The sequence below is a fragment of the Protopterus annectens genome, chromosome 3.part1 (assembly GCF_019279795.1).
Source record: "Protopterus annectens isolate FY-2018-M chromosome 3.part1, PAN1.0, whole genome shotgun sequence".
NCBI classification, from domain to species: domain Eukaryota; kingdom Metazoa; phylum Chordata; order Ceratodontiformes; family Protopteridae; genus Protopterus; species Protopterus annectens.
In genome coordinates, this window is record NC_056732.1 from 327057523 (window position 1) to 327081767 (window position 24245).

The following is a 24245-nucleotide window of genomic DNA, read 5'->3' on the forward strand; positions in this document are numbered from 1 at the left end:
CCACAAGGGCCCTCTGAAATAATGAAGTGTGGTTCATCAGAAGATTCATTTATCAGTAAGGCCTCAGGAGCCATACTGGCCACTGGCAGGATCACGGTATAGGGGGTCATGCGAAGACAACTGGCATACCGCTGATTCGACCACCTCAGCAGGTAAGTCCAATTCTGAGACAATGGAAGGTGAATCCTTTCTAGGTCTTTTAAGTTTTCTTTCTTGGGCAGGAGGCTGACATCCAGGCCTTCCTACATGGTGGAGTGGGCCAAGCATTTTAAGTGTTAGGTCTCAAGGAAAGTTATTACATGGGGATAGCTTAGACCAGAGGGTTTTAGGAATAAATGACTGACAGATGGAGCAAGTTTTATAGTCATTTTCACAGAACAGGCACTTAGTCTTTTTAGGGAATTTGTCTACCACACTCACAGTTACCCCTCCTAGCTGAAAAAAGTCAAAGGTTTAGAAATGTGAGATCCTCAATAGGGCACTTATCCATCCAACAAGCAAAGCAATGGCATCAAGCGATCAAATGATCACAGTCCCTCTGGTGCAACGACCTGTGTTTGGATTGGCAGCAAGACAGACTGAGAGTCTTGGACACACGTCCAACTTTATACCCCTACGAAGATGAGCTCAGATTATCTGGATGTATGTCCTTGGAAGGTAAAGCTTTGGTACCTTGGCCAGATGTCAGTCAGGTACTAATGTACTCCCCAAATAATAGACATATGTTATGAATACTGCAACAGTGATTCAGTCAGGACATCCGTAAGTCAACATATCAGACCTCTGAGGTAAAACCGGAGTGACAACCACTTAAACAGCTCAGAAGAAACTTAAAATTTGCTTTGATAATAAAATGAAGGCAATTCCTACAGAGAAATTGTGGAAGGTAGTCACCCACCAGAGAACTCACCTCCCCAGCATAGATGATGTGCTACTCGACGTTAAACCTCCGGAAGTCTGCAGATGAGCATGCTCTTCAGTGGCAAGAAATATCTGAAGTTTTGTCATCCTAACTACTGACTGTATCCTTCTTCCCCCATGCAATACAATGGCTAGGTCATGTGGAAGGTGCCCTAAAGCTTTGGAACCTGAATGGTGGGTCCGATCATTGGTAGGATGTTCCATATAGCTTAAGGCTACTGTGGCAGTGTTCTAATGATGAACATCTGCAACAACCTTGACACAAAAAAAGACACATGGGCTCCAATTTACAGAAGAAACAGTAAAAAAAAAATCACAAACTGGTGCAAACAGGGAATACTATTCTTTTAGTCACAATGTTATCTTAGAAATCCTACAGTAAAACCCTACTAAATGATAGGTAGAAAGTCACAGTTAAACATCTGCTGTCATTATGTAATACAATGTTACTAATCTGAAAAGTTATCAAATTTAACAAAAGGAGATAATTAGCTTATCTAGTTTCCTCTTAAAAATGCATTTAGCATTCTCTCTCTCCACCAGCCCTAAAGTCTCTCAGTTTTTCTCCATGTGGTCTGTTCCCTCTTGAATGCCTACCTGAATTCTTTTCCATATCACTCATTCTGGTAGTCCATTCCATGGATCCACAATCTTCTCCATAAAGCAGTAGTTTTGGAAATCCATGGAGTACTTACTCTCCACAATCTGTTTTTAGAAAAAGTAAAGACTAACTTATCAGTAGACAAATACACAGGAAAAAATATAAAGAGCACAAAGCACTGGAACAAAATAATTAACTAATTAACAAATCCACTTAAAAGACATTTAGACAATTAAGCATGTTCCCACAAGATTACGATTTCATAATTCCACCTTTGCTTTGAACATTATAGTAAAATAATTATTTAAGTATTAAATTTAATGTAATTGGATAATCAATTAGGATGGTTTTAAAGTACAGTTTTGTGCTGCTGCAATTCATTCCCTTGAAGGCCATGGGCAGAGGTACCAGGAAGCTTCATTAAACATTATTGCCTTCTTTCTGCGTGGTTTCATTTTTATTTTGTTCCAGTGCTTTGTGTTCTTTGGTATTTTTCTAACTTATCAGTAGAGCCAGATGTGCTAGTACATTACGATGGATGTTCATTTCCATCATGGTGGGGGGGGGGGTGTATAATCAACAATGCTGGCACTGAGCAAGGGACTGAATGGTATACTATATACAAGCAACTATACTAGAAGTGGGCAAGTATCCCTTAGTCACAGGCAAATGGTGCTGCTGGTTTAAGTCTGTGACTCCCTTGGCAAAAATTTCAGGAGAGTAGACAGAGAAATACTAACCTGGAAATGCAAACTTCTGCATATAAAAAATGCTAGCATGCAAACTGTGATCATAGTCGGATGAGCAATTTTGCCGATATCACAATAATACTTCCAGTGCACCCACCTGCTGGTCAGTCTCTCAATTCTCTAAATCCTCATTCATTAACAAGACCATAAGATATGTAAACTCTTACGAGAGAAGTATGCAATCTCATTACCCTCAGAATACAATCCATTTTTTTCCTGGGGAAAAAGCAACGATTTCCGAGTTGGATGTGCTGATTTTCACCCCTACTGCTTCACACTCGGCAGCAAGCACTTCACTGCAAGCTGGAGATCACAGTTACTTGAGGTGAAGTGGCATCATCATTATCATCTACAAACCTAATCTAATCACAAAAGGGTTCGCATCTAGAACAAAAGAGGTTATTGTGCCCCTCTACTCATCAGACCCATCATAGAGTACAACGCACCATTTGGGATGTACCTTACAAGACACTTGCAACAGCTGGAAAGACCACAGAAGTACCTCACCAAGAGGATTACTGGCCTCAAACATATGCCCTATGCAGCCCAACTGAAGAAACTCCAGCTGTACTCGGGTGCATACCGCTTACTCAGAGGTGATCTCTGCCTGACATACAAGGCCATGTCCATCCCAGAACTGATGGACATGCTCCACCTAAAAAAAAACAAATCCCCAAGAGTCACAGGCTCTAGGGATCTAAACCTCACCACAACGATAAATAGGATGTGCTAGAGGGATAGATTCCTGTCCCAGAGACTCCCCATGCTTTGGAACAGGATTCCAATCTACATTAGGCAGAGCCCCTCACTAACACTCTTCAAAGTAACCATGACGAGTGGATGGGAAACAGAAAATTTACCCCGAGGATCATTGCAGTGGCTCTGCTGGACAGAGGCACAGGGAACTAATGGCTCTGCTGGACCGAGGCACAGGGAACTAATCTAAGGGGGGCGGCGAAAGCCAACACATTCTAGCTAGGCTTATAGATGCCCTCAGGCAGATAACCTAGTACTTACCTATGAACTAAGAATTAGTCCTCTCTCCTTCACACTCAATGTTCACCAAATACTGGTTGCTTCTTGATCTCATGCTCAAAAAATCACAAACAGGAAAGGAAACAAGATGCACTCTTGCCAGGGTCCAGCACTCAACCTGCATATCGTTTATATACTACTGTTCACACAAACACAACTCTCTCTTCAAATACAATAACAAAATGGCACACAGCAATGGCCCTGGGGCCCAATACTGTTGTTGCACTTCTCACAAGACATTTCCTGTTATCTGGTCAGATGTGTTCTACAAGTTCAAAGATTACGTGCAGACCACACTGTCAAACACCCATGATCACACCAATATCTCTTCAAGGACAAAAAGATAACCCACTGTTCCACTCCAACACAGAATCTGCACTGCTCCTCCTAAAGCAAAGGCTCAACTGTTAGATGAAGTCTTGTTACTAGCATCTTGGCACATGCTTTCTGAAGGTAACTGAGGAGTGTGATACCTCTGTAAAAGCAAAACACCCACCTGCACCACTTTTTAAAAATGGAGAACACTGTCCCAGCCTTTCATGGAACACTAAAAAGGGGGAGAAGGGTTAACCACAGCAGCAAAGTCCAGTCCCTTTACACTGACTGCTGAAACTCATCCACTCAATCTGCCTTGCTACATTAGAAATGCTTAATCAAGTATAATAACCTCATCAACTAACACACACACCAACTTCATCAATCTGCTTTTGGTAATGCCAGCTCAGAAGAAGGCATATCCACTGGACTTGGAAGTTCTCCAAAATGCTTCTTCCGCCTCTTAAGGTTTCTAGTGAAGTTCAGAGGTTCTTCACTCATGCTGAGGAAAGCCTGTCCCTCTCTCAAGACTCTGGACAGTTTACTGAAAAATCTTTTAACACTGTATGAAAGTCATTCTCCAGAGACTCCCCAAACTCCTTCCATACTCGGGCCATTGCTCTGAAGTTCAAAAAAAAAAAAGTCTATCTAAAAAGAGAAACTCAGTGGAATGAACCTATACAACTAACCTACCATGGTCTCCATCCTAATTTCTTCCCTGGATTTCTCTCTCTATTCAGATATGGCCCAAAGTCAGTCAGCATGACTAGGATGCAGTAAAATTGGAATACATAAAAACATTTCCGCATTTTAGTAAAAAAAAAAAAAAAGTTAAATGCAACAAGTATGCCCATTTTTAAATTTTGTATGTTTTCTGTGGTGTATTATTGTTCCCTTAAGACTTTCAATGCAAGCTAGCCTCTTTCTCAATCTCATTAGTTGCCTCAGGAAGACAAACCACAAAGTGAGTCCTAAAAGCAAGTTCCGATGCAACAAGTAAAATTGCTTGTATCCTAACCTGGGGAACATCATACTGGGGACGCTTATTTTTCTCCCTCTTTACAGAAAGACCTGGTATTTTACTGTCTGAAAAATTAACACTTGCATGCCGCTGAACAATTTAGCTTCTGAAAGGGAGGCTTCCTACAGCATACAATAAGCCAAGTCCTTTCCCTAGGGGAGGAAAGCCTTCCCTGTATACAGCATCTGTCCTTAACCAGATGCTGTACCAGTGATCAGTCTCAATTTCCAAACCTGGGATGCTGAAGCTGCAGAAAGAAATCTTTAAATCTGCTAAAAGACAACAGTAACTGAACAGCAAATACACCATCAGCATGCGACTCATAGTGAAGTGTACCACACAAAAGGAGATGGAATGCAAGTCCTTGTATCACTTCTACCATATTCACTTTTCTAATGAAAGTACAGGATTTTGAATGACCACTATGGAGTTCAAGAACACCATTTTCATATACCGATGTAGCAAGCAGTAGTCTTCAAAAAAATAAGTCATACACCTGAACACCATGAATATCAATAATTTATGCTGCAGGAAGTTAATCTAACTATCCCAGTTAACTTCTGGTATATTTTTATTAAGTGGTACCAGCAGATATCTACTTACTTGCCGTCTGTGTCAGAAGCAGCTGCATAATGGAGTGGTGTGCAACCTCTTTCATCAAGGTCATTCACGCTAGCTCCAGAACCCACAAGAGCAAACAGGCACTGGTAGTTACAGTTGGCAGCAGCATAGTGCAATGGAGTCCTGAAATAAAAAAGCAAAGAAAGAAAAAATAATGAGCGACTATAATTCCCAAGTCTATTATGGTGCAGAGAAAAAATAAGTCATGTACTCACCATAACGTTCCATTTGTGTTGTCCATTTTCATTCTTTCTCACCAATTGGGTTCGGATCAGACTCAGTTGATTTTTTTACAGCTTGTGGCCACTAGAACTCTCAAGCTTCTCCTTTACCCATAATGCTATAATGCTATGTCCCCTAACATACCTCAGATCTTATTTGCGGACTGATAGTTTTAGATAAAAAAATTTGCATGAGGAACCAATATTTGGAGCTTAACCAAAGGAACATTGGACCTTTATAACCATCTCACTCTTCCTGAAGTTAATAGCTAAAAAGGTAGGGGGGGTTGGCGGGAGTGGAGTTAAGGAAGAATGAAAATGGATAACACAGATGGAACGTTATAGTGAGTACATGTTGTCAATTTACTTTCATTCCTCAACAATTGGGACAGAGTCTCCAGATACCTGGATTCCCAGAAGGACTCTAAGGAAGGATATTCCTAAGTAATGTTGAGCCAAAGGCTGCTCTTCCCCTCAAGACCAGATCCAATTTGTAATGAGAGTAATAAAAGTATGAGGATTAGCCCAAGTTGCAGCAGCAGCAGAGATATCATCTATGGAAGACCTACATAAAAATACTGATGATATTGCCATGGACCTGGCTGAGTTGGCTCCCAAAGAATTTGGCAAAGACAGGCTAAATTTGTTACAGAGAAAGGAAATGCAGTCAGCTGGACATTTGGCTAAAGTTACTTTTGCAAATGGCTTGCCCAATTTCATTCCACAAAAGAAACAAATAATTGATCTGTTTTTCTGAAATTCTTTGTTCTATGCAAATAGAAACGTAACTGTCTGCAAACGCCCAACACATGTAACGTATTCATCTTTGTGAATTTTGGAAAGAAAACTGGAAGATTAATGGACTGATTGATGTTGGATTCTGACACCACCTTAGGAAGAAAGGAAGGACTGGTTCATACTGCTACTCTGTCTCTATGGAATATTAAATAAGGAGGATTTAGAAGTCAAGGCTTGAAGTTCATAAAGTCTTCGAGCAGAGGTTACAGCCACCAAGAAGATAGTTTTCCAGGTTAAAACCTTTAGCTCACATTTTGCTGCTGGTTCAAAAGAAGACCAAGTCAAAACTTGTAATACTACATTTAAATCCCATGGAAGAGTTGGGTTGTTAAAAGGTGATCTCAGAAGAAGGGTACTCTTTACAAAGGGCTTACAAAGTTTTGGGAAGGCTAAGGTAGTATTTGTCAAGTTTTGAAATGGCAACCCCTTCATTAAAGACTGAAGTCAAGAACTCAAAAACATTATGTACTGGTGCTGAAAAAGGGTCAACGTCTTTTTGCTGCACCAAGCAAACAAATCTCTTCCATTTAATTTTGTAAGTCTTTCTAGTGGAAGCTTTATGGAAAGATAAAAGTACACGATAGACAGGGGGAGACAGTTTAGGTTGCCTGGCTATCAACGGAAGTGGAGAAACCATGCTGTCAACTTTAGGCCTAAAATGTCCAGGTGAATCATGTCTGTTAGGTGAGACAAGAGGTGTGGAATTGGATCCAGAATCCATGGTGGGCAAACTAGTTGAGGCCAAAGGAAGGGGAGTCAAATCTCATGAGGCCAATAAGGGGCAATGAGAATGACTGCTCTTTAATTGAGATGCTTTCTGGAGAAATTTGGAGATTAAGGGAGTAGGGGGATATGCACAGACTGGATCTCTTGATCAAGAGAAAACTCTCTCCACTACCTCAAAGGTAGAAAAGTTGTGGTTAGTTGCCTCAGAGCCAAAACTTCTGAAGCAGACAAGGCCTGACCCTGTCCTGATCTGTGCCTCGAGGAGGGAACTGAACCCAAGCTATCTAGTGCCAAGGCTCTGAGGGGCAATGACGTACCTGACAATGCTGGAGTAGACCACAGCTCCACAATCCAAGACCAATGCTTTGGATCAGAGACCCATCCTGATCAAAGGGGATAAGAGCAGAATCAATTAAGTAAACTGTCAGAATTGAAAATATAACACTTTTCTACTCCAACACCGATTCTCTCATGACTTTTGGATTTGAGGGCTCCGAAACCAAGGGACGGATTGGAGAAGGAGATATTACTATACAGGAAAGTGGAAGGGAGGCTTACGGTTCCAATGGGAGAAGAAGATGGAATAACCCACACCTGAATCTCACCTCTGAAGAACTTCCTCATCATCCTATCCACTTCAGCCTCAAGGAGGCTTCTTAAGAACCTGACAGACATGGTAGTGGATTATGGCCTACAGTGTTTCCTTGAGATGGTTTGCAGAAGGGGAGGGAAGAGACACCAGATCAATCATGAACACGGGAGGGTGAGTTTTGGAAGTCTTTGAAACATCAAAGGTAGGATCTAAGGTTTTTTGATCTGAAGGTTGTGTCAAGAGATTTGCTTGGTATAATTATTAGATCCAAGGGCTTAGGATCTGATGTTTTCCTTTTTGGATCGAACGATCTTCAAATTTTTTGAGGAGGTTCGAAGTCACAGAGGTAGAAGGTGTCTTAGATCTAGGAGGGGACCTAGTTCTAGACTCTGAAAGAGTTTTGGAATGTTTGCTGGGGGTCTGAACACTGGAGAAGGAAGAAGTAGTAGGGGGGTAGTAATCCTGGTACTTGCATATAATTGCAACCAGGTTCCAAATCTGTCATAATTCTTGAAATTATGGACAAACGACTCACTGTACTTAATTTCATGAATTCTGACAGATTAGTAACCTGGATGCGAGAATACCCAAGTACCGTTTTGAGATATTAGTGGATCGATTTATTTTAGTAGTTTGTACACTGTAGTTTTACCCCGGTTACTTTCCTCGAGTGCAGTAGTCATGTCAAATCAAAATAAAATGTTTACTAACACATGAGGGGAGTGTGATGTTGGTATAGTTTGTGGGTATTTAGCATGTTTTACTGTAATGGAATTCAGAGATGAGACTTCAACTTACGCAGAAAGAAGTCATTGTGTTTTTGAAGGGGTGGGTAAGCTACTAACTAGTCCTTTCTGACAATGGGACCCAGGAAGAGGAATAAGGCCCAAATACATCTTCCAGGATGGCGTACTTTGGCGACAGAAGTATACATAACATAAATCAAAAATAGCTGCGTCAACCTATCCTTTTTTTTCTTTTCCCAGTACCCATTTTCCATGGATGGCTACAAACTGCTGATCCAGATATTATGGGAAAAAGATGTATGGCAACTTATCCTGTTGACTTTTGTTGCATACTATTTGCTACCAGTGAAGACAATGCTGGTCGTTTTCTTCAGACTGGTGGCATCCTTGTTGCACCTTATTCACACAATGACAATAATTACAGTTAAACTCCTTTTACTTCAAAAATGCATATTAATTCACACACTGTCAATGACTCAGAGTAATAGTCCTACCATTTTAAAACTGTCCCTGATTATCTGTGGATTTGTCCCTGACTCCTTGAGAGCTATGCACAAAAGTATAAATACGAACTACTCCTGAGCATCGCATGGTTAAAAAAAAACAAATGTAATAAAATGGTTTTCTGGCGTACATTCATATACTTTTATAATACTTCACTGATATCACAATACAGTACGACACAATAAAACATGTAAAAAGGACGGTTTTCATTGCTTAGTTTACACAGTGGCATTGGCTTTTTCAGGAAAACAAGACTGTAACTGCAAAGTACTACATTACTATCAACCCGCCCCATGCAACTGTGCAGCCTGAAAATTGTGTTTTGACCCTTATTCCTCTTCCAGGATGATTACCCAATCTCAGATAAAGGTAGTTAGTAGCTTACACACCCCATGCAAAAACAGAATGACTCCATTCGCCATAACATGAAGAATTATGCCAGGTTTGGAACCTTTTTGTCATAACATGAAGAATTATGCCAGGTTCGGAACCTGGTTGTGACAATACGCAAGTACCATAATCCCTTGAGGACAAACTTGTTTGTCCTATCTGCAATTGTCCTAGAATTAAAAGCAGCACAAATGGTACAATTACTATTGAGATGGATTGCTCCTAGACAATAAACGCACTTCCCTGCAAGCATCAGAATTTGGAATTTTGTGCCCAGAGGAAGTGCATTTTTTTAAAACCTGTTGGCTTCTCAGCCAGAGTAACGACAAAGAGAATTTTTTTGTTTGTTTTTTTCTTTTTGTTTTTTTTTAACAGCAAAGACAAACTACCAAACAATGGCAGAGGTAGTTACCAAAAAAGGGTAGGAAAAAGTAAAGTAAAAAAATAAGACATGTCAACAATGGTATGCAACAAGAGAACTACCCAAAAAGGTAGAAAAAAAGGAGAAGTAAAGGAAATTACTGACAGAAACTCTGAACAAAAAACAGATGAAGAGGGAGGATGTAGAGGTTAATTTGACAAGAATCCTGAAGACAAACTGCTCACAAATGCACGAAGATTTTAATAAACCTTCTAAGAGAGGATCCTCATCCATGCACGATGGTGGCATATGAGATCTGAGGTATTGCAGGCTAGCTGGAGCATTATAGGTAGATGGAGGAGCTTGAGAGTTGGATCCATAAGTCTGAGATGTGCAGCCAAGTAATTTCCAAGGTCAGCTCCATAACCCATATGTTGAGGAAGAATGAAAAGGACATCAGATTGCTCCCAGTGCCCCAATTATATTTCTTATGGCTTTATTTCTCCTATAACAGCTATGCACTATCATAGCCAGTATGTTCCTACCCCTTTTAAACTAAAGTTTCAAACTTAAATTTGCCTTTTTCATATGTCCATCTGCTATTAAGATAATCCAATGTTTGGCTTTCCAAGACGGCTGCACAATGATCACCAGATGAACTTACTTCACCTCTCCTAATGTGGAAAAAAAAAAACTAAGAGAGAAGGAGCAGGAACTCTGCCACTTTTAGTAACTTTAATTAATGGCTAATAAGGTTACTGCCTGGATGCCAGCAAGAAAAAAAAAACTGAGAGCCTGAAAGAAAATTAATGAGTAAAGGTGAAGGGAAATACTACCTGGGAAAACTGCAGCTGCTCAGCACAAAGCAGTTCAAGCTCCAGCTTTGCTGCAAGACATGGTTTCCAGTAAACTAGAGAAAAAAATAAGTGAACTGTGCCAATTAAAATAAATTAAAACAATAAAGGAGTATATCAAATCAGATCAAAAGGCTGGAAAATAGAAGAAGCTTTAAGATATTCAGAAAGGCTGGAAAAACATAAAAAGCTTTAAGAAGATATTCAGATGAGCTGATAAAACTGCAAAAATCAGAGGTCAAAATGAAGAAATGGCTGACTGAGTATAAGACTGTTCAAGAAGGGATATTTATAAGACTGTTCAAGAAGGGATATTTCAAAAAATGACAGAATTAGTGGACAGAGTACACAGGGAAAATCTGAGATTTTCTGCTGCACTAGAGAAACTAGGAGGAACAGACCGTATTCATTTTATAAAGGAACAAATAAGCAACTGGACTAGTAGTCCACAGCAGGAACTGTTAACTGAAAAGGGACACCATGTGTATGCTCCAAATTTAGCCATGAGAAAGCAGCCATGACCTGTATTAATATAAATGCAAACCTACCACCAAGAAAGAGTTACTCCTGACATAACTGTGGCAAAAGGCCAACGCATTAAAACTTGGAGACAGTTGTGTATGTGTGATTATTAAGTGTACACCAGCAGAAGATAAGTACATTTATTCCAATAATCAGGAAATGCTGAGAGGCAGTTGTAAGACTCAAGCTGCTTTATCCAGCTGTCTTCAGAAATATTTTTTCCTGGAGGATCAAAGTAATTTTTTGATGCAGGACAGGTTAATGAAGAAATACAAAAGTCTGTCCAACAAAGTGAGACATCAAGTAAAAGGAGGCTTTGCATCTTATGCTTCTGATAATAAAGCACACAGACATAACTGCCAGTGAAACATTCTTCACTATTCCAAAGAAAAATGCTTGAGAGACGCACAAAAGCATAGGAGTTGACTAGAAGAATCGGGAGTTTGGAGATGGAAATGAGCAGGAAGAAGACCAGCAACACTGAAATTAGTGAATAAATGTGAGACAGTAAAGCATCAATCACATTTGTGAAATACAGCTGTATAAGAAAAAAGTGGACTTTAGTTAACTTTGTTAAACTTGTGGGGAATTGAAAGGCATTTGCCTTACTTCATGTCACTAATGTTCAGTAGGACATTGAGGGGGGGGAAGTGGAAGGAAAAGGGTAACCATACGTAAAACACTTTCTGTTCTTAAACAGTATTTCTGTGAACCTTTTCAGAACATAAACTGCATGTTTTATAGTAAAGCATTTTAGTTGTTCTTGTACGTGATGAAGATACGAAGTAAACAGATGAATATTTCTTCTTTTTTAGAATTAAGAAATGCAGGCATTACAATCTAAAAAGAGAAAAACAGGCTAGGCAAAAACATGTCTAAATTAATAGGCTTTAATCTTGGGTTGCTGAGGTGGGGGACAGGGTGCAAAAATGCACAGATCATAATATATTTAGACTTGATATGTTTTCTCTTATTTACATGCAGGTGAATGTCTGGATTAATACTCTTATAGGTTCATAGGTAGGTACTAGACTATTGGCCCTAGGGCCTATATAAGCCTAGCCAAATGGTACCCTGGCTTTTGCCACCCAAGAAAATTATTTTCCTGTGCCCCTGTCAAGCAGAACTACAGAAGTGATCCCCGGGGTGAATTTCCTATCTTCCATCCAATCATCAAGATTTTTCTTGAAGAGTGCTAATGAGGAGCTTTGTTTGATATAAATAGGTAGTTTGTTCCAGAGTATGGGAAGTTTCTGGGACAGGAATCTATCCCTCCATCATATTCTGTTTATTTTGGTGGCAAGGTTTAGGTCCCTAGAGTGTGTGGCTCGGAGGGATTGGGATTTCTTTACGTGGAGCATGTCCAACAGCTCTGGGTTTGACATAGCTTTGTATGTTAGGCAGAGATTGCCTCTGAATAGGCGATATGCGACAGAGTAAAGCTGAAGTTTTTTGAGACGGTCTGCGTAGGGCATCTGTTTGAGGCCAGTAATCCTCTTTGTGAGGTATTTCTGTTGCCTTTCCAGTTGTTGTAGACGTCTTGTGAGGTACATACCAAAAGGGGCATTGTACTCTATAATGGGTCGAATGAGTGATGAGTAGAGGGGAACAATTACCTCTTTTTTTCTGGATGAGAAACCTTTTGTGATGAGGTGTGCCACGTAGAAGGATTTCCTGACTACTGTGGCAATGTGATTATCAAAGGAAGTTGACTACTGCCTATGTGGTAGTTCATGGGTACAGAGGTTTTACCAAAAGGGATGACAATGTACTTTTTGGCATTGAGCTTGAGGCCATGGCTTTGACACTAGGCATCTGTGTCACTGAGGCCCTTTTGTAGGATGTCCACACCGTTAGGGGTTTTTGATTATGGCTCCTAGTTTGCAGTCATCTGCGAACTTTGTTAGTCAAAGACCTTCTGTGTTAGCCTGTTCTTCAGAGAAGTAGATACCAAACAGGAGAGGACCTAGGACTGCACCCTGTGGTACTCCACTTGTCACTGGTCTGAAGTTGGATTTAGAGTCTGTTACTTTCACAGTGTGGGTTCTGTCAGTGAGCCAGTTGGCAACTCATCTTGTGACATAGGGATTTATACCTTGGCTTAATCTAATAAGTTTTAAGTGGAAAAAAGTAAATAAGAGAAGACTGGATATAATAAAAAGCTTTCCTTTAGCAATTAATGTTTCTGCGTCTCTTTAGAAGCCTGCAGCTGATGACTACATTTTTTCTATTATGTAATCCATAGGGACAGTCTGATAATAAAGCAATAAAAAAGACAGAACACTGGTTTCTTCAAAGCTAAAAGATAATGTTTTCTGAAAGCATGCAAGTTGTTTTTCAAACCTAGAAGGGGAATAAGTTAAAAAAAAAAAAAAAGAACAGACACAAATTAGTGTAAGTAGAAGCAGACGTGATAACATGCATCTTATCATGGATAACCTCAATTTTAGGTTAATTAAGGCGTATGTTTGCAGTTGTCTGTTTGGGACAATTGTTCATATTAGGAGGGTTAAACTTCATTACTTGAAGATGTATACAGCTTTGTGTGTTTGTATTCAGTTAATAGGTTATGAGGGGAGGCTTGCTTTAAAACAAAAGTCTTGTAAAATTTGACACAGGTAGCAATGTTTATTAGAAAACGATGTAAAATAAATTAACCTGACAAACAGTGGGACGTATATCATAAATGCTGGAAACAGACATTTAAAAAGCTGTCATATATAACAGAAGGGAATGACGATGACTTAACATAATGGTGACAATTATCTTAAAATGTGAAAGGTCTCACAGGTAGAGGCAAAAAGTAAAGAATACTTAATTATATTAAGAAATGCAGGGTGCAGATACCAATACTACAGGAGACACATTTGGAAAGAATGGAGCTTATGAATTAGATAAAGAAAAAATTTCAGGATGGACATCCAGCAGAATATTAAGGGCAAGGAAAAGATGAGTACTTATATTAATTGACAGATGAGCTCCAATAGTGATAAAAGAGTGGAAAAAAGACAACAGCAGATTTATGGTGGTGAGGGGCTACTGCTAATTGATGAGGATTATGCTGGCATGTATTTACATTCCATGAAAAAAAATGCTATTATGGAGCTTAAAATATTTTTATTATTTATTTATTTGATATTTGTTGACTGAGACAGTCCGACTGAGCTATTGCCCTTTTTCAGAAAAGGTCCAGGGAGAAAAGCTCCACAGTATAAATAAGCAAGAAAAACGCATGATACAATAAAAATTATAAAGTGAATTTCCTTTACAAGTAAGAGAAAACAGCAAAAAGAGATATTTATACAATGTATCAAAATGGGCAATAACAAGAAAAAAAAATGGCAAAGAAGCTCATTTGGATTGTCAACAAGGGATAGCAGTGTACTATTCAAAGAAGCTTGTAATGATAAAAACAAAGAACTATGGTACGACCAAGTTGTCCAGTTTCAACTGAAATTTTAATGTTAAAACTTAAGCGCTTTCACAGGAAAATCTGCTTCATCAGATGCTAATAAATACAACTAGCATAGTTGCAGTAGCATACAAGTAGCGTATTTCAGTTGTATTTATTAGCATCTGATGAAGCAGATTTTCCTGTGAAAACCTTAATCATACCGGAGTTCTTCTGTGTTTTTATCATTACTTGCTTTTGGATTTATTCAGAACTCAGAAACCTGTGTGGGCTGGTGACTGTTTTTGTGGATTTACTTACACAAAGATGCTTGTTTTATAATCCAAAGAAGGCGGAGATATTTAATATAAAGGTCGTATTGTGAGTAGTATGCGGGTAGCAAGTACCAGGCCTATGAAGAGAAGGAACGTGGAGAGTAGAAGGTTACTGTCATAAAAGGTTAGTTTTGATAAGATAATTATAGAAAAAGGGAGGGATGGGAATGAAAGGGGAAAAAGGAGAAAGTAGATGGGGAGAAGGGACCAGGTTCATGTGGGAAGACTAGATTCAAGAAATTTGGAAGAAATAATCAACTTTTACCAGGGAATATTACTTATAGGTGGGGACTGAAATTTGATTTGCTGCATTTAGGATGTATTTGAGAGTCTTAGAAGGGAAAAAATAACAAAAGAGGGTAGATTTCTGAATAAATTTATGAAAATATGTCATACAGAATATGCAAATTCAGTACTACGAACTCAGAGAATTTACATATTATTCCCCAGGGTACAATAACTTGGCTAGACTAGACAAAAATTATATTTCACAGGAACATGTGCATTTAATTGAGAACTTTGACACACATCCAATAACTAATTCAGATCATGTGTCAATAATTACAAAGATAAAAATGCCTGGCAATGAAGTAAATATAAGACACTGGTGCTTCGCTTCCTCGCCTACCTGTTAACAGAGGAAATTAAGGAATGGATAGCGGAAATTGTTTGAGAGCTATTATGGAAAATAGAAAGTACTCCAAAAACTATAGCTAGTGAGTGGGATAAAATGACAGTTGAGTTTAAAAGTGGGTAGAAATAAAAGAAAATGAGATATAGTTAAGAAGTAACAAGAATTATTTAGAGGGGTTGGCAAAGGTTAAAGTGTTACAGAGTAAGGGGAATCTCAAAAAATAAGAAGGGGCACAACTGCAGAGTGCTAAAGAGAAACTAAAGGAGTACCTGGACAACAGGCATGGGGAAATCAAGAAACAGCACACATGGGAATGTTTATGGAAGACTTAAATATGCCAAGGCTAGATGTAGATGAGGCTAAATAATTAGCAGTTAAGATAGGAGGAGATGAGATAAAAATGGTGATGTATAACCAATCTCCAAGAAAGTCTCCAGGAATAAATGGTATTCTGGTGGAAGTTTGGAAGATAGGAGGGAAGAAAATGATAAAGATCTGAAAGATATTTAACAGTATTTTATAAGGAGGTGAAGCACCAACATCCAGGTTAAAAAGCTGCGGCAGCTGTAGTACCTGAAGACAGTAAAGACCCATCAGATCCAGCTTCATATAGACATTTCAATTTTAAGCTGTGAATATAAAGTGTTTATGTCGATAATGGTTAAAAGAATGGCAAAAGTGTTCAGAAATTGAAAGATACTGATCAATGTAATCATGCAATTACTAACCCTCTTCTACTACTGTTCTCAGCATTACTCCTATCATCTGTTTATTAATTGTGCTTATATTGAAATTATTCCACTACTTGTATTGTGCAATTGCTGTTTTTTGTAGTATTGCTTGCATTGTTCTATTGACTGTATTGTACTATTGCCTGCATTGTATTCTGTTGCAAAAATATGTTTTCTGTAATACTGTGGAGCTTTTCTCCCCAGGTCTCCTCTGAAAACGGGCTCCCGGCCCAGTAGGACACTACCAGGTAAACAAATGTAATAAATAAATGTGGTTTTGTGGAGGGCAGGCAAACATCTGATCAATATTAATAGATCATTGATGATCCAGAGGGAAGCAGAATGTTAAAATACCACTGTTGGTGGGTCTTGATGCAGAGTAAGCATTCAACAGAGTATGTAACACACACATATTGCAAAACCAGAGAAAAAACAGCAATGAATGGGTGCTGGTTATGTTGTTGGCACAGTTTTGCCTCCTTGCTGAACAATCAGCTGTCAAAACCTTGACCCAGAGCTCCATGTTAGGACACCTGGAAGGCAGATGCCTTTTCTTTTCCTTAGAATGTAATGTTCCTGTATGCTTTTCCTCTCAAATCTATTGCACCTCTGAAGATGCAAATGAAATACCCCCAAGATCACTGTAGTGACTACATTTTGGCCTAGGCAACAATGGCTCTCACTTTTGTTTTTTTGGAATTGGACAGGGGCAATTACTAAAAGATTCCTCACAGACTGGATCTACTCACACAAGAAACGGGGTGTTCCCCAAGTAAACCTAATTGCCTCCTCTCTGAACAATCAGCTGACAAAATGCAGCTCCAGGACTCCATGCAAAAAGGAATGGAAGACAGAGGAAGTCCCAACAGATAAGGCAAACCTTGGCAGATCCCCTGATCTAGGATTCACTCATGAGGGTGTTTCTTTGTCTTGCTCAGCTTGTCTGCCACAGAATTTTGCTCTGATGGAATGTAAGACACCTGCAGAGCAAGACTGCGCTGTAAAGCTATATCCCATGCTAACATGGCCAGTCTACATAGGGGCCAAGACCTGGTTCCCCCTTGCTTATGTACCAAAATCACTGTGGTATTGTCTGTAACAACTTGAAGTAGCCCTGAGGGCCAAAGATGATTCAAATAGTTGAGTGCCTTGATAAGGACATGCACCCTCTTTTACACTTATGTGCTTGTGTCTACATGTTCTGTCCCAGATACCTTGTACTTTTATTCTCCTTGGCATTGCTACCCAAGCAAACTCTGAGGCATCTGTGGTGACTGACTGCTTTGGACAGGCGGGGAGAAAGGGAGACCTGGATTCAGGGACATTAGATGTTTCCACCAAATGATGTCTCTGATCACATACCCTAGAACTGGAATCTGAAAAGATAGTGGGTGTTGGTGCTGGGACCAAAGGCACTTCAGAATTCACTGCATCATTCTCTTGTGGAGTCTTGCCAGAGGTATCATGAGAATCACAGATATAATCACACACAGAATCCTGAGTTACTCCCACACAATGACTGAAGTTGGAGAGGAAAACCCTGAAGTAGATCTGCATATATATATTTTTCTTGTGGAAGAAAAGCTCTTTGTACTGACATCCCTAGCAGACACCCCAGGAACACAATCCAGTGTGACGGAGTCAAGAAAATGAGTTTAAAATGTTCTCTTGGAATCCCAACATGCATAGGAGATTTCTCACCCAAGTGAGAGATTCTTGACACTTTCCAAAAGACTCGTCAAAGATAAGCAAGTCATCTAAACATGGAAAATTTTGGATATGCTATAGCCTATAGTCTGCAGTGCACTATACTTGGAGCTAGACACTTTGTGAACACTCTTAGAGCAGTGAATAGTCCAAAGGGTAAGGCACAGAACCCTAATGTGATCCAGATACAAAGCCTTAAGAAATGTCTAGAGTCTGGATGGATAGGAATGTGATGAGCATTTTTTAAATCTAAGGTTACCAAAAAAACTCAAATGAGGAAGAAGGGGTAAAAAATGCATAGTAAAAACATTTTGAACTTGTGCACTATCACAAATTGGTTTAGGAAAGAAAGGTCCAGAACTGGTCTCCTAGTGCCAAGGAAAGGAAATGCCTGGAGACTTTCCAGGCACTTCCCTTCCTTGGCACCAGAAACATTTTTGAATAAAAACCTCTTTGATGTGGATATATTACCCACTGAGAAAACATGTACTCAGGACAGGAGGAAACAGAGGGGGTTGGGTCTGGTGGTTGTGGAATACTACCCTGGAAAGATTTTTTTCCCCACTGCCATCTGTACCCCTGTTGATTTAAACTTATGCATCTGAAACAATCTATTGCCAGTGAGACAAAAATGGAGATTCAGACTTTCTGGAAAGGGAGAGAGACTGCCAGAGTCAGCCTTAATCTTGAAAAGTAAAGGCTTTCCATCAGCAGAATAAATGTAGGATATACAACTGGAAATCCAATTCGAAAGGGTCACTTTGGAAACTGGGAGACCTAATCTGCAGTCAGAGAAGGAAACAAACAATTGGTCTGACTTCCTGAAATCCTTGGTCCGATGTAGATAGAAGCGTAATTGTTTGTGAATGTCCAACTGACGAAATCTGTTTTCTGCTGCGTTGGAATGATTAGGGAAGAATATCGGAAGCTCTATAGTTTGGTTCAAGTTATTATGAGAGCACACCTTAGGGACAAAAGATAGATTTGTGAGAAGAGATGCTCTATCTTTGTGGAAAATGAAATAAGGGGGCTTGATAGACAGTGTTTGTAACTCTGATACTCGTCTAGCAGATGTGATGGCCACCAGAAACAAAGTCTTCCAAGAAAGAAACTTCAACGAACACGAATGAGTTGGTTCAAAGGGTGAAGACGTTAATTTGGATAGGATGAAGTTTAAATCCCATGAAGCTACCGGTTCCTGAAAGGGAGGACTCAACAAAGTAGCACCTTTAAGGAAGGGTTTACACAATCTATGTTGCATCAGATTAGACTCATGTTGACCCACATGAAAATTTTATATTGCTGCCAACTGAACCATAATTGTGGCAGCAGCAGAACCCTGGTGAAAAGGTTCAGACAAGAATTCCAAAACCACTGGAATGGATAAGGGTCAACATTCCATTCCTCAGCCTAGATAGAAAACCTTCCCCATTTGCTGGTGTACAACTTTCTAGCGGAGGGTTTGTGAGAAGATGTGAGAATGTGGGTCACTGGAGGTGAAACATCATGAAGCCTGACTAGGGATGGAACTAGAGCAGCCAAGCTGTCAAATTGAGGGTGTGGAGGCTGGGATGAGGAGAGTCTGACATGTGCGTCAATAGATCTGGCACTGGGTCCAGAGTCCATGGGTTGTCTAGTAGATGAGGCCCGAGAAAGGGGAACCAAACCTGACAAGGCCAGTAAGGAGGGATGATGATCAATTTGCTTCCCAACAGTTTCGCTTTCTGAATCACCTTGGATATGAGAGGAAAGGGGGGATAAGGGAAAAATAGCTGCTGCATTTGGAGTTGATCGGACTGGCGAAAAGATCGCAGCAAGGCTGTCCCCATCTGCAGAAGATCTGTTCCACTATGTCCTGCTTCAGAGACCACTCATGAGACATCAAGATTGCCCACCTGTGTTTGTCGGCTATCACGTTGGTTGTCACTGGGATGTGCATTGCCACTAGAAAGTGTTGGGAATATGTTGCCCATTTCTAAACACGAATGGCCTCTCAACAAAGGGGGTAAGATCTGGTTCTGCCTTGTTTGTTGAGATTCCACACTACCAACATGTTGTCTGACTGCATTGCTATCGTCCCGAGAGGAAGAAGGTCGTGGAGTGCTTGCAAAGCCAGAAGCACTGCACTCATCTCTAGGACATTGATATGCAGGTGAGCCTCGTCATCTTGCCATGGGCCATGGACAGTCCTGCCTAGATAATGCCCCCCCCCCCTATCTGAGAGGCATACATGGTCACAGTAGCAACAGATTGGCGAGGAAGGAATGGACTGCCTCTTGTTAGTTGGCTGGGTTGGATCCACTAACGGAGGTCCTTTTTGCAAGACTCTCTTAAAAGGATGTGGTGGGAAAGAGGCAGTTGGAAAGACCACCGGGACAATAGAAGCCATAGAAGAATCTGCATGTGTAATCTGGCAAGGGGGACTAGCAATATATTGGAGGCCATGATCCCTAGGAGTTTCAGCACTGTCTTTGCCTTGACTTTCCGGATGGGGAGTACACGGAGGACTTGTTGTATGAGATTCTGTGCTCTTTCTGCTGGAAGACGAGCCAACATGGAGACTGTGTCTATTTCTGCGCCTATAAAAGTCACAAATTGAGAGGGCAATAAGGCAGACTTTTCCCAATTTACAGTAATCCCCAACTGGGCACAAAGTTGGATAGTGGAGTCTCTGGTTTGAAGAAGTAGATGCCTGGTGGGTGCGGTCAGGAGCCAGTCGTCCAGTTACCGAAACACTTGGAATCCTAGACGTCTCAGGTGAACTGTCACTACTGCCATACACTTGGTGAACACCCTGGGGGCTGTGGTGAGACTAAAGGGCAGAGCATGAAACTGGTAGTGACGGGCTCCAAGCCAGAAGCGTAGATGGCTCCTCGACGCTCTGTCCATTTTTACGTGGTAGTACGCATCTAGGAGGTCTATTGAGCACATCCAAGTTTCTTTCCCTAATAGAGGGAGAATAGACTGCAGTGTCAAAATCCGGAACTTGTCCTTCTTTATAGATTCCTTTAATTTGCTGAGGTCCAAGATGGGCCTCCATTCCCCTGTACGTTTTGGCACTAAAAAGAATCTGGAGTAAATTCCGAATCCTACCTGGTCTACGGGGACAGTTTGCATGACTCGGTTTGCAAACAACTTGTTCACTTCTACAGTTGCTTGATCCCTGTGATTGGGTGGAACATCCAGTATCCTCTTGGGAACATGAGGTGGAACAGAAAAGGGTATGGAATAACCTCTGGTGATAATTCTTCGTACCCATTTGTCTCGGATGATGGTTAGCCAGGCTTCTGGATACAAAGAAATGCGTCCCCCGACCGGCTCCAGAAAAGCACAGCTGGGCCCCACATCAGGAGCGCTGACAGGGTCCGCCTCGAAACAAATCGCGGCCTCCCTGGTGTTGCGGTCCGCCCCTGCCTCTAGGGCGATGTCTACCATTTGCTCCTCCTCCTCTGCCTCTTAAGGAGGAGTCTCCCTGTGCATCCTGGAAAAACCTCTTGGACTTCTTGAACCACATTTTACCACCTCTCTGACCCTTGTGGTATGGTCTAGAGGGGACGGTAAAACGTACTCCCACGGCAGAGAGCGTTTTCCCTTCTTGCTCGCACCTGGTGAGTGTCTCTTTTATCTTAGGTCCAAACAAGGAAGAACCGACAAACGGGGCATTGGTAAAGGTAGACTTGAACGGCTCCACAAAATTACACAAGCGCATCCAGGAGTGCCTCATACAGGAAACTTCTGAACCCACTGGCCTGCTCGCTCCATCAGCTGCAGAAGAAATCAGCCTCATGGAGGAGTTAATGGAATTCAAGGTGGACAACTGAGCAGACACCTTATCAGGGACTCCTTCAGTAGATGTACCTTGTAGAGTCTCTCCCAACTCCTTAAGGAGATCTCTCTGAAGCCTTGTAAAATGTGTGAGGTAGTTCAGCGATCTGAGAGTGAATGCCGCTGACGAAAATATATGCTTCCCGTATCTGTCCATCGTTTGAGACTCCTTGTTAGGCAGATGAAGAAGTCTCCGCTAGTTCCTTCTTAGTGGCTGCTGCCACCACCATGGCATCTACAGTTATGCCCTTGGACAAAAATTCCTTCTCCTTGGGGGCTGACAAAAACTTATTGGGTCTCCTGGGGACTGGCTAGACAGCATCAAGATTCTCCCACACCTTTTGACTAACAAGGTCTAAAAGTTCATTGAAAGGTGGAGACACCCAAGAGGCTGAAGGTTGATGCCTGAAAGCCTTCAGGTACACAGACTCCTCATCAGAAGGGGTAACAGTGGGCCAGCCGCACCTCTGCTTAAGGATTTCTAAGATGTCTACAAAGAAGACATCATCAAAGGACAACTTGGGAGAGCCTTCTGACTCCTCGAGGTCAGTGTCGGAGGTAAGAGACTCATCCTGGGAGTCTACATGCTTCCTCTTGCATGTCCTCTTCCAAGGGGGGCTCCTCAGAAGGATATTCCGGGAAGGTCTCGGAAGAGTGTGGGCCACCAGCCAGGGGTGCCTGAGGCTGCGGGTCTCTGCTGTCTAGAGAGGGAGTAGGTGCTGAGATGGAGGTCAGTGCCTGAGGGGTAAAGAGTGTTGATACCCCTGGTTGAAGCTGATGATTGGGACAGCACACTCTGCATCATCTTGAAGGCCGACCTCCCTGGCTCCAAGGAGGGAGAGAGGAAGCCATCGGCTCCGAGATAGATGTAGGGTCCGAGCTCACCCTAGCCACCGCACCGAGGAAGAGACTCGGAACCAAAGAGGTCCGGGTCCAAGCGTCCCTGTCTGGGCCGAATGGAGAGCTTCGGCTCCTAGACACCCCGAACTGTACCAAAGGTGTCGGAGCGGAACTCAGCTCTGAGACAGCCTCAGGGGGAGCTGGAACCGAAGGTTCCGCAACCAGTGGTACCAAATACTCTGGCTTCAAAAGCCCAGCACGGCTCAAAGGAGGAACCACAGAAGGGGAAATGGACTCAAGTGGCTCCGGGACTGACTGGGTCAGAGCCAACAGCATTTTTGGCAAGGTAGACCACTTCAGGAGTCTCAGCACTACTCTCTCCACATCTTCTTCTAATAGGCTCCTGGAGGCAGTGTGGGAGATCTGGACCTCTGTAAGATAAGGGACCTTAAAGTTGGGGAGACCGGCAATGGTTCTTTGGACTGGCTCTGATGCTTGTTATCAGTAGTCAGCTCCGAAATGCATGGGGCTGACACTGGAGACCTAAGCAGCCATGACCTCGATTGGTTCCAAGATCAGTGGAGCAGAGGAGGGAGAAGTCTTGTCTAGTTTCGACAGTTTAGGAGGCGGTTCCGAAGCACTGGATGGTTCCGGGGAATGCCTCTTGGAAGGTTTAGCCTTTTCTTTTTTAGATGCCTGAGATTTGAAGGAATAAGACAAACTGGCCAAGTCCTCCTCGAAAGAAGGATTAATATTAGTTTGTTCTTTCTCTCCTGTAAGACCCTGGTACTGAAAGAATGGCAAAACAAACATGTTTCTTGCAGATGGATGGCTCCGAGGCAATGCACACAGTTACTCTGGCCATCAGTAATAGACATCTTCTGAGAGCATTTCACACATTTCTTAAACCCGAGGGTTTATGGTCTTTTGTCTCTTTAGACATGGTACGGAGATACAGCAGAAGGCACAAACTAAACACAATGAGGACCAGGTCCCTCTAACTTAAAAGAGCCTAGCCCTTACCACGCTAACAGTCATACCACCATGAGGACTAGATCCTCTAACTCAAACAGGCCTAGAAAAGTAAGACTAAATGTCAGAAACTACCAAATATACTGGACACACGCACACACACAAAGAATAAGCCAGGAAGTCCAACTGCTCAAATGCTAAGACGTAGAACCAAAAGGGTTGGGAATATCAAGAACCCTTGTCAACTAGAGCTAAATATCCGACTAATATCGAGGCGGAAATAATCTAATGCTAACTAGCTAAACTAATAAACACCACACACTAAAGAACTGTACACAGAAAGGTTAAATTGAGCGTAAATGCGCACCTTAACAGCAAGCACTAATTATATATGAACTACCAAACACTCTAAGCTAATAAGCACAGCAATCAACAAGAAGGGGAAAAATACCCGTTAAATAGAACAAACTGGCACACAGGATACCAAGGAGAACAACAAGGCCAACGGCCAACCAGTTCTCAACAATAATTATCTAAAGTGAAGACGAAGGTACTTCAGCAAGACTGAAACTACTCTAATGATGGTTAAACACTAGCAAAAGTCAAATAACTTAAAAAGTTAAACTGTAATATAGAAACAGAAGCAAAATGCGTTAAACTTAGCCATGGCCAAGAAGCAGCACATCTGAACTCGTCAACACGGCAAACGAGATCTGGGGATTATACTGGAGCACCATGGGATACCTATCTAGCCACGAGACAACTAGAAGACTTTGAGCTTTGTAATAGGCCGAGTCGGAGCCGAGGATCAGCTCCATACCCATGTGTAAGAA

General features: G+C 41.4%; 1 protein-coding gene across 1 annotated transcript in view; it reads right to left on the bottom strand.

Annotated features, from left to right (window-relative positions):
• The window catches only part of ANKRD28 (ankyrin repeat domain 28), a gene marked incomplete in the record, with an annotated part of 2819689 nt that overhangs the window by 844517 nt on the left and 1950927 nt on the right, over positions 1–24245 (bottom strand). Inside the window, 1 exon segment of the mRNA XM_044066773.1 lies at positions 5246–5386. Coding sequence (XP_043922708.1) covers positions 5246–5386 — 141 coding nt within the window.